Source organism: Strix aluco, chromosome 5 (genome assembly GCF_031877795.1).
Source record: "Strix aluco isolate bStrAlu1 chromosome 5, bStrAlu1.hap1, whole genome shotgun sequence".
NCBI lineage: Eukaryota > Metazoa > Chordata > Aves > Strigiformes > Strigidae > Strix > Strix aluco.
In genome coordinates, this window is record NC_133935.1 from 10,603,812 (window position 1) to 10,619,501 (window position 15,690).

The 15,690-nt window shown below is 39.2% G+C and overlaps 1 protein-coding gene across 1 annotated transcript; it reads left to right on the top strand.

The window, feature by feature from the left end:
* The first annotated feature begins 158 nt into the window (after positions 1–158).
* On the top strand, positions 159–15,656 carry GLT8D2 (glycosyltransferase 8 domain containing 2). The gene is made up of 10 exons (XM_074825915.1): positions 159–278; positions 2,217–2,261; positions 3,687–3,782; positions 4,986–5,154; positions 6,270–6,387; positions 8,379–8,463; positions 11,830–11,942; positions 12,597–12,763; positions 14,413–14,525; positions 15,358–15,656. The coding sequence occupies exons 2-10, from the start codon at positions 2,243–2,245 to the stop codon at positions 15,528–15,530; spliced, it is 1,053 nt and encodes a 350-aa protein (XP_074682016.1). The 5' UTR covers positions 159–278; positions 2,217–2,242; the 3' UTR covers positions 15,531–15,656.
* Positions 15,657–15,690: the final 34 nt, after the last annotated feature.

A 15,690-nucleotide genomic window follows, 5' to 3' on the forward strand; every position in this document is an offset into this window, starting at 1 on the left:
TCCAGTGCGGCGTCTGGACTCTGTGCTATTCCTCAGCAGCAGAGAAAAGAAAACCAGCACAACTCCAAAGTAAACTCTGAAGAGCTTGAAAAAGGAATTGAATCTTAAAACTGTTACTGTGCCCTGTAAGGCCTTTGTGCGGGGGACTTCAAAGGAGGATGATGGTCAAGGAAGCTTTGGCAAGAGTGCTTACAGCTGTGGGCTATCTAGGATCCGAGTAAATAGCTCTACAGCCCTTCAGGAGAGAGGAGTCCTGAATACTGTGCTGCTTTGAAGAGGTAAAAAGACTAATTATGCAGGAAATATCTGAGCAGTAATGTCACTGTTAGCTTTCCCTTCTACAGCCCCTCGTTTTGTTACAGGATTTGGCAACTGAATTAGGGTCTGCCAGGTTCCAGGAACTAATGGCTACAGTCAGGAAAAATTGAGTAAATATTTGCAGAGGAACAAATATTTTTCTCTTTCCTTAAAAATCAGTGGGTAATCAATCAGTGTTTCTCAGGCTTAGGAATGCTGTAGTTTTAGAACTCAAACTTGTACAAGAGTCTGTTTGAGTTTGGATTTTAAAGTTTAAAATGTGGTTCAGTTTATGCTGATTTAACGATTTCTGAAGATATCACGAGGCTGTGGCTATCCAACTTTCATCTTGCAGTGATCATCAATATTGTTTGTGACTATCATTACAAATCTTAATTAAAAGATAGTAGGCAGCTCTGTGGAGATCAGTGGAAGATCACTGCTAGCTAAAGTGGGGTTAGAAAGTTACTCCCAAGAGTGTAGGGGATTGTGTTGTCTCTGTTTATCTAAACAAGTAAACTTTTTTAATGGCTGAGAAGACAATACTTGTGTGTAATGCGTGAGAGAAGGGCTTTCTCAGCAGTGGGGTTTTTTTCACCGATAAGCTTGATTTTCTCTCTGTGTAAATTAATGCCACATGAAGAGAGCGGGCTGCTGGAATGTAGATAAGTACTGCAGATGCGTAGGGACTTCCAGAAATACTCCTCTCTTGCTACAATTTAGTCATCTGTTGGGACCTAAATACGTGTGAGTATAAGTAGTTTGTAAACAAAGCATCATCTTAGCTTTTTTAATATTTTTATTGTAATTTGTTAGTTGAAATAGGGACTAATTTAGGATACTGCCTGAACTTGAGCATTAACCAATGAGAGGTGGTCAGTTTTGTGACTCAGGTTTCAAGAATTCTTGCTGTTCCGTCTGTCTTCTCAAGGAGTTGGAATGAACTTCATTTTTATGTGTGCATACAAACTGTCATATATCCTTATCTGTGCTGTAATGTATCCATATCTGTATGTATGGGAACAGGAAAAAATTCTTTCTGTCCTATATACAGCTACCATAGCAAAAAGGTTAGATCACTTAGCTGCATTTTCCCCTCCCCTGCCCCCCCACCCCAACTTCTGCTGCTGTTTTTTACTATTGGGTTGCAGGTTTTTTTCCCCCCATAAACAGTATTTTTGGGTCCAGAACTCACCTGAACCCTTGTATTTCCCATAATCCTGTATTTTAGGGATTATGTTTTGTCCTCTCAAGCATAAAGTCATGGCCACGCTTGGGCCTGGTTTAGAAGTACAGTTTTAGGGAAGACTACCTCATTTTCTTCAGCATCACAACTAATGTGCTTAAATACAAGCTACACTGCACAAACTTCCCCCTTACTGTTAGTGGAAGGCTACTGCTGTTAGAAGATGTTTTCACTATTGCTCTGAAATTTTCTGAGAGTTTGAAAGATGCTGCTCCAGTATAAGATTCCCATATGTTTGGGAACATACTCCAGCAAGAGATTAGTATTTGTGATTGTTATTATGGTTTAGGTGAGATCAGCGATAAATGTAAATGTATTTACAGATTGCATCAGTGGGTGTTTTAATACTTCTTTGCACATTACTTTAAAATGTGCTAAAAACATCTTAGTTATTACTGAGGTAGGCGATTGGATGGAATTTATTAAAATGCTGTTGTTTTCAACCTATTAGTAGCTTAAATTAAAATATGTAATAGTTCTAGCCCAGAATAGTAGTTATTTGTTCCAGAAAAGGTATTTACAAAGACAGAGTTCAGTTTTACCAGGTGAACAGTAAAATTTGATGGTGCAAAATCTTGTCCCTGAAATAAATAACTAGTATTCACTGCTGGTATTAATGATTTGTCTCTCTCTTTTCTTAATTTTTTTAAAATTTATTTTTATTTTATCACAGATCACAGTTCTCATCCAACAGGACACATGGCTCTTTTAAAGAAAAGTAAGAGAGATTAAAAACATTTGAAATATATATTTTAAAAGAGAAATGTCAAATGCAATTTCTCATGCAGCAATTTTCACAGTTGCATGCAAATTTATAGTTCTAGTGTTGCTAAATTATGCTTAACTTTTAAGTATACAAATAAGCCTTTTCCTGTTAACTAAGTCAGATAAGTACAGCCATAAATCCCATTAATTTAAAATTACTCACTGCTTTACTGCATGAGACTAGGGGGTCTGGAGTTTCCCACTAAGAGTTCAGGTAGCTATTGGTTTCGTGTGGGTTGTGCCTAGAGCACTGAACCTGGCTTTTTTACAGAACTCTGCATATTAATGCTGTTCATACTCACAGCTGAGGTGTGGCCCCAAGAAATTTGGGGTTCTCATCAGCTGTCAGGGTCAGTGACTGAAAATTGAGTGGTGCATGCCTCCAGTTGTGCATGCAAAATTTCTCTGAAGTCAGTGGGCTGTTTCCTCAGCTGATTTAAATTAGCATGGGTTTAGTGATTTATGTTTACCAATTTCAATTTTCATGCCTAGTTCTGACCAGTTGGCCCTTTTGATTGAAATAGTTCAAAACTTTGTTCCCTTTGCTCTTTTGTACACCTTAAATACCTTTTATGGTGGTGCAAAAGTAACAAAAGTAGTCCAATACAAAGAACTCCTATTGTCAAAGTCACTGTTGATGATGGCAATGTATTCCTTCCCCGTTGCACTCAGTGAACTGTCCTGGTACCAGCTCATTGTTGGTTTATGCTGGATAACTTACACTTCTGCAAGACAGTCTGGTAGGAACTGCAAATCAGAATATACAGTAAGGTCTTTGCTGTTGCATGCTTTGTTTTGATTTTACTAATTAAAGTAACCGTGCCAAAATGTTTAAGTATTTTCAAGTATTTCAGGACATTTCTGGTTTCGGTAGCGTGCTGGGTTTTTCTAGGGTTTTTTGTGAGTTTTGCTCAAATACGCCTTGAGGATCTGAACATTGAAATTGAAAAAAATTCCTCCTGTGTTTGAAGTTTTATTAGGGAAGCGTGAGAGAAGGAGAAGGCTAGGTAAAAATAAACTCATGAACTCCTGTGATAATAAACAGATAACAAACTAGCCAAGAAGAGAAATGGTAAAATTCAAAAACCTGAATTTCCTAGTATGGATAACCCATATATATTGGGAGCATAATGATTTACTGAGCAAATTATCCATGAAAATCAGGTAGCTGGAAATGATTGTAACGGGGGAGAGATACTGTTATGTTTTTAACATAAAATTTTTAGCTTGATCAAATGACAGGAGAAAGGAGAATTTGGTAAACACAGAAAATACAGATTATGATATGTACTGGTTGCAAATCAGTTTAAAAAACCCCAGTGATACTGGGGAATTAGTTATTGTACTGATTGTTAACAAATTCTCCCTTTTGTTTCAGTTAACCAGATCTTACTGTTACTTCTTGTCTTAACTGTGTGTGCCATTTTGTATAACAAAGTTCACCAAGTGCCATCTGCATTAAAGAATGAAGCAGGTAAATGACTTGTACTTCTGTTTCATTTATGTTCTTGTTTTGTGTTCCTTCTCTCTTCATTTGAACCGTGCTTTTTGTCTTACTGAATCCTGTTTGCCCTGCAGTAGATGAGCTACTCACGCTGTTGCATATGGTCTGGGATGTAGAATTTTTTGCTTCTGAGTTACTTGAATAAAATAGTCAGAAATCGATAGTAATGACTAAGAATTGGCATTCTGATTCAAATTTTTATCCAGGTGTCACTGATGTAGATGGAAGCTGGACTATATGTTTATTTGTGCTGAACAGTATTGGAGTTGTCAAGTGATAATAAACTTTGATCACAACTTGCCCCTTTGGGAATGTTCTTGGCCTACCTATTCATTCCAGATAGACCATCAAATCTTGACATAATCTACAGCAGAAGTTTTTGCTGGAATTTTTATAGTGACAGAAACCCCCTAGGGTTGATATGGTTGGACTGGTGTTGAATGTTTATACTAATAACTTATTCATTGTTCCCAAGATGAACAAATTCTGTCTTGGTATAAACATTTTTTTTCAGTGTATTTTTGTTGGGGCTGTTATGGGTTTAACGGTTATGTTTTAATCAGTGTAAATATATCCATGTAAGTTTGTAAGTTAATCAGTGCTAGGGATAAAAATCTTCCTTAGCAGTCATGTGAACTGATTCAGTAGTGTTTAGATTTTTTTCCTTCTATCATTAGCAACTTCCTGCTGGTACAAAATTTTGCACTATTCCTTTCTAGCCTGCTTCCCAAAGAAATAAAGCTCATGCCATTGCACCATCTCTTCGATTTACCTCTTTCCTTTGATAATTTTGGAACCTGTTGTTCAATTTGTACTAAATATAACTGAGAAGCAGAAGTCTCAAAGGTATTCAGATGTCTTCAGGTTTCATGTGAATAAGCAGCTACATGGAAGACAGGCTGAATTGTGCTGAGTAGAAGAGCCAAAACTCTGTTGTATATTCTGTTTGGAGGCATCCAACAGTCCAGTCAATCTGCATGTAGTTCTGGATTAGTGACAGCTCATGCTGTGTGCCTTGCCAGATGCGGATGCGTATAGGATGTGGTAAGGAAATGAGGTGATTGTGATTTGATTCCACTGCTTATGGAACTATATACTCACCCCTATGACCCAAATCTGATATAAAAAAGATTCTTAATTTTCTATTATAATGCATAGTTTTGTTCCTTGTAGTTGATTTGGAGAGTCCTGAGGAAATGGAAGAAGAAATCCCAGTTGTAATCTGCGCTGCTGCGGGCAGAATGGGTGCAGCTATAGCAGCAATCAGTAGCATCCACAGCAACACAGAGGCTAATGTTTTGTTCTACATAGTTGGGCTGAAGACTACCATCCCACATATTCGGTATATACCAGGCTTATTTTGTTTCATGCTGTAGTTAGGACCAGGGTATTGTTCCCCTTAGCATGGGCATAGACTTTGGAGGACTTTTCAGGGAAATGTTTCTCCTTTTTACTTAAGTAGTGCTATTGGTAGCAATCCCCAGGGTTCTCTACATGTAGGAAGAAGGATCATTTTGCCCTACATAAGGCACTGACTGGTATAAAGGGATGTGAAATAGCCAGACCATGCCCATACCTGTGCCTCTCTGCCTTTTGTAGATGGGCTGCAAAAGAGTCTGTAGTAAGGTGAGTATATACATACTTACTTGTCACAATCCCACTTTGTGGCACTGCACTTACCTCTCATCTGGCACTGTGTCTTAAACTTCAGAGTAGAAAAACTTGCTGTTTAAAGCTAGTTCCAGCTAAGAGGGTGTATTAAAGGTTATAAATAGAGGCCCAAAGCAGCTTGTAATGAAAGCAAGTTTGGGTATTAAAATTTGCAAACATTATCTAAAAGAGGAGGAAGTTGTGAATCAAAATTAAAGCAGTATTTCTTAGCAGTTCTCATCTCTGGCTACTGCACTTCTGTATCCTGTGTGCCTGCAATTTGTGTCAAAGTGTAAAGATGTAATGTGTGGAGTTCCACAGGGAGTTTTTCCCATCCAGTTCATCAGTAACCTAGATAAGTGGAGAATGTTCTTTATGAATGAATCTGCAATTGGCATGAAGCTGGAAAAGAGACAGCAGCTGTATCAAGGACAGGAGCTGAAAACAAACTAATCATGATGAATTGGAAAAATGAACTGTAAAATGTGATGAAATTCAGTAGAGGTAATGACAAGGTAATGTAGGTGGGAATAGCTGATTGTATTGGCTCAGGGTGAAGCAGGAGTCTGGTAGCACTCATTTGGAAAACTACAGAATTATGACTAACTGATCACACTGATTCACTGCTTTGGGGTCTTTTTTAAGAGCAGGTTAAACAAATGTCTATGTGCAATAGCTGTAGACATAGTGATTCTGTCTTGAGATAGAAGAGTTTGAGTGAGCTTTCAAGGTCTCTTATTCTCCTGTGAGTCTGTGAATTTAATACTGGAAGTACTTACTGCACACTCAATATTTCTTTTATCACAGAAAATGGATTGAAAATTCTAAACTGAAAGAAATAAAATTTAAGGTTGTGGAATTCAACCCTATGGTACTAAAAGGAAAAATCAGACAAGATGCATCACGTCCTGAGCTACTGCAGCCTGTGAGTAAATGAACACCACGTAACAAATTTTCAGGATTTTTAACGCTTATTACAGACTTTAAAATATTCTAGATCTCTGTTCCATTACACAATGAGGGTGTAAGCCAGAGAAACCACATCAGATCCAAACGCTATGCCCTCAGGAAGGAAAAGTGCCCTATGGCAAGCTCCTTGCAACTTGTCTGTCTTGCTGGGACCTCATTATTTGGTGACATAAACTCGGTAATTTGTATGTGTCATATCTTTAAGAATATATTCATAATTTATTAGAGGAAGGATCTGACAGTGTTTCGTGTGCCTCCGTGATGGAGAGTTGGCTGCATTCTGCACATGTCCAGGGTTAATTCAGAGGCTAATGAGTAATGTATTACTGGCTGTCAGAAAAGGCAAATCCGATGTTAGAAATTATTAGGAAAGGAGTAAGGATCAAAACAGAGAATGTCATTATGCCACAATACAAATCCATAGTTTTCCCTTATCCTACATACTACATGCAATCTTTGTCCCCTTATCTGAAAAAGATGTAGCACCACCTGGAAATGTTTCGGTCTGTTCAGAATGTTTATTCTTGCTGCCCTTCTCTGAGCCTTTGACATTTCTAATTCATGCAAGGAATCAGTGGGTTAAAACGGTTCAGCCTGGAAACGTGGCTTCTAGCGTGACAATAGCCTACGGAACTGAGTGGCATGGAGGACTGGATGGGGGATGGTTTCTCAGTCTCTCTTCTAATGCAAGTACTAATGGACATCAGATTAAATTAGTAGGGGTCACAGTCAGAACAAACAAGAAACATTGCACGTTTTTCATGTGATGAGTACTAAATCTCTAGAATTCCTTGCTGAAAGGTCTTGTGAATGTAAAAATTTACAGGGATTCAGTGAGGACTGAAGTTTGTATTTAGACAGATCACATCTGGTTCAGGAAATCCGTTGAGCTGAAAATAGCTGAAAGCTAGGAGAATACTTGGAGCAGCTTTTATGTATGCTTGCTCTATTCTTATTTTTCACTGAGCATCTGCTTAGAACCACTCTGAAAGCGTGCTGGGTAAAATGGTCCAAATTGGTATGGCTGGTCTTACGTTCTCAGTCTCCTTTCCCTCTGCTGTGTTCTTCGTTGCTATTGTAGAAGTTGTTATCCTGCTTCTGTGCCACCAGGCAAATCATTCCTATAGAGTGGAATGATGACACTGTTAAATTTGAAGTCTTTTGTATGATGTGTGCTGTAAAAATGCATTGGGAAGAGCACTGCCAGCAGGTCCAGGAAGGTGATCCTTCCTCTTTACTCAACACTGGTGAGGCTGCATCTGGAGTACTGTGTTTAGTTCTGAGCTCCCCAGTACAAGAAAGATATGGACTTACTGGGCCAAGTCCAACACAGGGCTGCAAAGGTGATTAAGGGACTGGAGCATCTTTTATATGAGGAGAGGCTGAGAGAGCTGGGGCTGTTCAGCCTGGAGAAGAGAAGGATCAGGAGGATCTTATCAGTGTGCATAAATACCTGAGGGGAGGGACAAGAGGCAATGGGCACAAATTAAAATATATGAAATTTCCTCTGGGCACAAGGAAAATTTTTTTTGTTGTTTTTTTATGGTGAGGGTGGTCAAACACTGGAGCAGGTTGCCCAGAGAGGCTGTTGAGTTTCCATCTGTGGAGATATTCAAAACCCCACTGGGCATTGGCCCCAGCAGCCTGCTTGGGTGGAGCCTGCTTGAGAAGAGGGTTTGGACAAGATGATCTCAAAAGGTCCCTTCCAACCTAAATGATTCTGTGATTATGTGAAGAAGCAACTGTTTGGGGTTGCTTGATAAGGGCCGTAGTAAATAATATAGGAAAAAATAATAATGGATTGAAGATACTAGTAGATGGGGGGGAGGAAGCTAGTGCTCAGTGAAGAGAGAAATTAAAACTGATTGTTAATAGAGACAGAAGCATGAGACTACTACATTAAACAGCTTTACCATATAGTCTTTACCTTTTTTTTCTGTTTAATAGCTGAACTTCGTTCGATTTTATCTTCCTTTGCTTATCCAGAAACATGAGAAAGTAATATATTTGGATGATGATATCATTGTTCAAGGTAAGCTGTCATCCAAAAAGCAGTTTTTAGCAGAATTAAACTCAAAAGTTATTGCAGCTTTTACAGTCGTTTGGAAATATGAGATATAATGGAAACTGAGGCAACTGCTAGGAGTGTTGCACTCCAGAAAACTACAAATAATGTTTGTTTATTTAAAGGAAAGTCTGAAGAAGAACTCTCCATGTATCTTTTGAATAGTTGATTTTGATCAAAATTCTATGTATGAGTTTCCTTTTCATTGAATCTGGTCAATTGCTGAAAGATATAATGGATTTCACTTAGATGCTGCAATATTTATTGTGAAGTATATGACATGCATTTCCTGCTAGAATTTGAATTCCCACACATACTACCAGTTCCTTATCCAGAATTGCTGTTCTTGAGAGCAAGAGGAATTTACTCAAATAAGAGGGTTAAAAGTGCAAACACTCAAAATATGATTTTGAGCATCTTCAGCTCAGAAGCCATAGCAATTTGCAGAATCATGATCAAAGATTTCAGAGTTTCTAGACAAATGGGAGCAGTGAGAAGACATTAAAATCCTGAAAAATCTCCCTTTTCATACAAAGAAATCTAATTACACAATTATTTTTTTAAAGATTAATTTATGGGTTTTTTTCTCTTCTGATTCCCAGTATATTCTTTTTCCTCTGTAGAGTTGTTGTCCTTCCTTGTTTATCATATTGTTTTCTTGTTATTTTGTAACACGTTTTAAATCAGAATGTTGTGGTTTAATCCTGGTGGGCAGCTAAGCACCATACAGCTGCTCACTCACTTCCCCCCATCCCCACCCCCAGGGGGATGGAGGAAGAGGAAAGGAAGAATAAAAGCAAGAAAACTTGAGGGTCAGGATAAACAAACAAACAAATAATTGTTTAATAAGTGAAGGGTAAATGGAAGAAGAGAGAAGAAAACAAAACAAGTAATGCACAGGCAATCACTCATCACTTCCAGTGGGTAGACCGCTGCCCAGCCAGTTTCCCCGCAAAAGTTGGCTAACGCCCCCCAGACACCCCTTCTTCCCCTTTTATAGCTGGGAATGACTTTATGTGGCATGGAGTATCTCTTTGGTCAGTTCAGCCATCTGCCCAGTTGCGTCCCCTCCCAGCCTTTTGTGCACCCCCTAATCTATTCCCTGGGGGGCAGAGTGAGAAACAGAGAAGGCCTTGATGCTGTGCAGCCACTGTTCAGCAAAAGCTAGAACATTAGTGTGCTATCAGTACTGGTTTGATCAAAAATCTAAACCCCAGCACCGTGAAGAAAGTTAACTCTATCCTAGCCAGGTCCAGTACACAGGGACAACAAAACCATTTTACCTATCCTTGTTCAACGTTAAAGGGATGTTCTAGTGAAATTTTCCTTTGGAAAGGACTGAGTATAACTATAATAAGTTTTTTGACCATAATTAATCTTTGCTGTAAGAACATTAAGATCAGTGAATTTACACATGACAAAGGTATAATTTTATTCTCTACTGTTTCTCTGCACCTTTTTATAGTTTTGCCTCTTTAGTGGCAGATTTCAGAATATCTGCACTTAAAGGGACTGCTATTAGATGAAATAAATATGATATGATAAATCTGAAATGTAAAATACAATTAATCTGCTCTGCCTGTCACATTTGATTTGCAGTAGACTTTGTATCACTGTTCTTCAATGTGTGTTTCCAATGGTTATCTCTGCTTTTTGGTTTTGTTGTTCTGTCATCAATGGGAAACAGCAATATTTAACTCTTTGAAAGGTTCTTCAAGTCTTCATTTACATGAGCTTCAGTTTCATGAGCACTTTAAGCTGAGCCCACCTCTTCCCCTGCATCCCTCCTTCCACCTGCGCAGGCGTTCACCAGAAATGTGATTACTTTCAGCCTGCATTAGTTCCCTGGTAGGAGTCAAGGCAGTGTGGCCAGGAGAAGAGAGGAGTTAGGGCTTTCTCTGACATTGGGGTGTCAGTTTATGTCAGCTGATAGCGTTTCTGGAGCTGCGAGGTAAAGGTGCCGTTTCACATTACAGCTCATGGTAGGCTGCTGCTGACAGAAGTGGCCTCTCCTGTCCCCGGGCAGCTCCTGTTACTTGTGTCACAGTTACACTTGTGCAGCTGCAGAATAAGCTGATTCAGCTGGTTGGCCGGGCAGAACACTAGCAGTACAAAAAAACCCCAAAACTGAAACCTTTTTGCTGTGAGGTGAGACTGTTCTCTGTCAGGTGTCTCTGCAGTGGGAGTGAGACTTCTGACAGGGTAAGGAGTGAATGGGGTTTTTGGGGCTTAACTTTGGGATCACTCATTTGTTGGTCATTACTTTCTGCAAAGCAGTGAGAATGAAACATACTGAACTCAGGGTGTCAGCCAGAATTGTTTCATTTTTTTTTTCTTTTTCTGCTTTCCTCTTGAAAAAGCAGAAGCTATTTAGAATCAGGAGAAAATACTTAGCAAGGCATGTTGACCTTCAACAACTGAATGTCCAATTAATTAAAATTCTATTTCTTGGTGGGAAAACCAAGTTTTCCAACCAGCCGATGAGTTCAGACAAATAAATAATCTCTTCTTATTTCAGAAATAGTACTTCCAGTGTCTGCAGTATGGGGAATGTTTTTGGTTACTAGTCTTTTAATGAGCTCACCTCAGGCTGCTGCACCATGTGTGGCCTTCCAAGAGAATTCATCTTACCTGTGACAGACTCATGCCCAGCAGCAAAGCCGGTAGCTGTGGGGCGTTTGGATGCAGACTCACTCAGTTGCTGTGGCAGCGCTGCCACCTGCCCTGAACCTGTTCGGGCACATCTGGTAGTCAGGTGATGAGTGAGATGCCAGGCGTTACATTTTTTCCCTGCACCAGCAAGGAGTTGGGTGGTCTGTGAGACCAGCAGGGATGGTCGAGTGTGACAGGCACATTTCAGCTGGTCAGTGCGGGGAATCCAGGTATCTTACTAGGAGGTATAAACATGGTAACACCAGGAAAAACCTGATCTGGGCAAGAGATTGAAGTGGCACTTCTGTGGGACTTGAAGAAGCTCAGAAAAATTGCCTTTGCCCTCCCTCTCCAAAGGCAAGCTCTAAGAATGTAGAACTCTGTAACCAGGCTTCTTAACAGTGTAACTGGCTTCTGCTGTAGCTGATCTTGGACATTCAGACCAGAATATGGAGGTACTGAATACTGATGACAACACCTAAAGATTAGACCTTAGACATCCAGGTACAGGACTCAAATTTGAAAATCGTCCCATATTACAAAATTCAGCCTTCATTAATCTGTGCTATCCCCTCAAATCGGTATGTTTGTAAGTAACATATATGAGAACAGAAGTTATTCTATCAACTCTGTAGCAGTGCAGTAGGTTTCTTCTTATGCTTTTGACTTTCCTGTGATCAGGTGACATCCAGGAACTCTACGACACTAAGTTAGCTCCTGGACATGCTGCAGCTTTTTCAGATGACTGTGATCTGCCTTCTACACATGAAATGGTTAGAAGTGTAGGGATGCAGGTAAGATGCCATTTTGGAATTCTAATAATGAATGTATTTACCCACAAATGTAAGATATTTTATACATTTTCCCCTAAGTGAGTTATGTTTTTATTTTTTTGGTAGTTTTTGTAATAGTTTTACAGGTAATTAAGAACTTCGTTTTGTAGTAACTCTGTAATGCTATGCAGAGTTCTTTCCTGTGATAATTTAAATCTCTTGTTCTTTGGATTCTGCTAAATTATGTTTGATGTTTTGCCATCAGTAGATCATGAGCACTTATGGAACATCGAATGAAGACAGAATATATATTTGTAGTCATCAAATTGCATATGAAACTTAGGAAAACAAGTTTAAATGCTAATTCCTGAGCTGAGTTCCCCAGAATTGTCAGTGAGTCCCTCTGGCATTACTGCTGTACGAGTAATGCTACATCATTTAGAGTAAGCTACAGAAAGGCAAACATGTGGTGAGAGCAGAGCCTCATCACACTCCCATGAAACAATACTGTGAAAAAAGTAATTTAGTGGCTGGAAGTATCCTGCCTTCAACCATCATCTACAAACTCAGCTTTGGGAGCGTGTATTTAGTCTCCATGTATGTGGTAGAGAGGGGCATTTACACTTACCTTTATAGAGAATCATAGGGGATAAACATACTTTTTTTATTTCTTAGAACACGTACATGGGATTCCTGGACTACAGAAAGCAAGCGATCAGGGATCTTGGCATCAGCCCCAGCACCTGCTCCTTTAATCCTGGAGTAATTGTTGCTAACATGACTGAATGGAAACATCAACGGATTACAAAGCAGTTGGAAAAGTGGATGCAAAGAAATGTGGAGTATGTGTAGAAATCTAGCTTTGTGCTTTACTTCTAATACTCAGTTTACAGTTTTATTTTCTCTTTTAAAAGCTCTTACAAATTTTTTAACTCCAAACAGTCTTTCTTTGAGACCTCATCAAGTGAAGTCACTCACCTTCCATTATTTCCATCAAATCTGACCAATTGTGTACCAGGAAATGGCCACCTGGAGTTTTACTCCTGTGTTTAATTGCAAACTACACTTAATCCTGAGGGACACTGAGAACACGTGGTTCTTGTTCTGGGTGACCAGCATCACTTGGGATCAAGCCACTTATGATCTTCCCTTCCTGAGGCTGCCTTAAAGAAGGAGGAATGTTTCCTTGTTTGTGTGGGGTGTCTCCTATTGTAATGTCAGCCAAACTGTAACTGGACACCGTATTTCTTAAATACCGATAGAAAACACTTACTATAGATGAATGAAATTTGACATGAAAGGTACCTTTTTGGTATTGACCATGAATAAGTCATGACAGTGAAACAACACTGTTCATTTTTTATGCTAGTTCACTAACATTAAAAATGTTGCAAACTTGTCATTTATTTTCCTTCTCTGCAGAGGGTTAAGTTTAAATTTAGTAAGGCTAAACTGAAACTGAATAGCTTGTGCTATTGGACTACGTCCTTTACTTGTTAATTTCAGAAATGAACAGAGGAGAGACACAAATTATAAGCATGTGAACAAATGAAAAGCCAAATGTCTTTCTCTTGCTCTGCTTATGTAACATATCCTGACAAGCTATTTCTGTGCTTCCAGAGTTTGAAAAAACTCCGTGAATATTACTGCAAATTTTATCTATAAAGTTGATTTTATACCTTAATAACACATTCGTGTTCCTTTTAGGTGGATTTTGAAATGACAGTGAAATAAATTGCTTAGTAGTTGAAACCCATTTTTGAGGGGAGGTTATGATTTTTTTTGTTCTGTGGCCTCTAAGTATCCCCTGGTACTTCCCAGGTTTCCTCCTGTGGGGCTGGGTGGGTGGGTGGCACCACTGTGTGTCCCACTGCAGGGGTGGCTTCGCCCCTGTGCTGACTGGCTGGCCAGGCCTCAAGCACACTGTGGCCAGACTGTGGCTGCTACCTCCTAATGCCTCCCCTTACAGTGATTTGGCTTTATCTAGCCCTGGATTTATCACAAAATTCATAGGAAATGGATATCCTTTAGATGTTAGTTTGTACTAACTAGAATGTCAAAATCTGATTTGAAGTTAATTTACGGGTCTAAAAGCTGGGGGAGGGAGGAAAGGGGAAGAAAGAGGGAATGAAACACCTGGAAACATGTATATTTTCTTAAGAAACCAGGCTAGATTGTTTGATTCCTTTATGTTAACAGCTTTCCTTCTACTCTAGACTGTCGGCCTTGCAGACTATCAGCAGTGTGTAGAAGTAACTGGCATCATGTTGGGTCTGACTCCCATTTTGCTTGGTAGCAATGATTTATCCAACAGGAATTGGAGTTGCAAATACAAGCAATTAACGTCGTTAGGAAGGAGTATGCTGAAAATTGGTCTGTTCAAAATGATTTTGAATTTTGCCAGAATACTTCTTTTTGATCTTCTGCCTTTTGTACTAAAATTCTTTGATTGATGTTTTGATAATCTTTTTTTTTTTCCTCCTTTTTGCAGGGAAAACCTCTACAGCAGCACCCTTGGGGGAGGTGTGGCAACCTCTCCCATGCTGATTGTATTTCATGGAAAGTATTCCACTATTAATCCTATGTGGCACATAAGGCATCTTGGTAAGTTCAACTTCCCACCATTTGCAGCTGTAATGAAATAAAGTGAGCGGTTTGTAAGACTCCAATATAGAACCTTATCCTACTTTTCCACGATGCATTCATTACTTTATACCACAGATCTGTAGTATGTAGTCCCTGCCTCCCCCAACACTCTTTAGTCCTGCTTTCTTCAGGGTAGGGCAGAACGTGGGGGTTCCTCATGGGTGTCACGACACAAATACCTTAACAGGGCAAGCGAACAAAATAGTTGCACCCCCTCAAAAAAACCCCCCTGAAACCCTAACAGTCATTAAATTGGATTAAAAAAAAAAAGAAAAAAACAAATACCAAGGACAAAGTTAGTTACATGTTTGACCTGTATTGTCATAAACTATGGAAACAATATATGAAACCTCTCAATATCCTGAGAGACTGAAAAACTGAGACACTCTTTTAGTAGGCACAGTGGAAGAAGATGGGATGCCTGGCAGTGTTTGTCTGTTCAGCAGGATGTAGTTACCTTTCACCTGGGAATGGTGAATTATCCTGGGGAAAAGATAATGGCTTAGCTGGTATAGTAAAATGAACTATAAGAGGATTTTTTTTTTTTTTTAACCCCAGCTATGCCAAGATGTTAAAAGTGTTGAGAGGAAACTTGCTGATTTTTTTGCTGCTGCATTAGAGGCATGAAGCTGAAAAAACCTACTCTATCATACAACTGGTTGTCTATTGTGAAACCATACTAATTAGATTTCTTAAAAAAAAACCCACACCTGAACTTATCTCACTCCATAGTGTCTTCCATTATTAAAAACTGGATTTAATTTTTTTTTTTTTAAATCTACCCATGCAGGTTGGAGTCCTGACAGCCGTTACTCTGAGCATTTTCTTCAAGAAGCTAAATTACTTCATTGGAATGGGAGATACAAGCCTTGGGACTATCCCAGTGTTCACACTGATCTCTGGGAAACCTGGTTTATTCCTGACCCTTCAGGGAAGTTCAAATTAACTCGTCCTGATAGCTGATACTGAAACCACTTCAGTGCATCCATATGCTATGTTTTGCAGTATGTGATAGTTTGAGATGCAACATGTTGTATAATTAACTGATTTTAGAAAACGAAGTATTTGCTAAATATATGAATAAATGACCACCAGTTTTGTGTGCTTATGGCTGGAGAGGGAG

Coding starts and splice junctions, on each gene's coding strand:
- GLT8D2 (XM_074825915.1), top strand. Junction 12,764..14,412: donor TGGATGCAAAGAAATGTGGA/GTATGTGTAGAA, acceptor TCCTTTTTGCAG/GGAAAACCTCTACAGCAGCA. Junction 14,526..15,357: donor GTGGCACATAAGGCATCTTG/GTAAGTTCAACT, acceptor CTACCCATGCAG/GTTGGAGTCCTGACAGCCGT.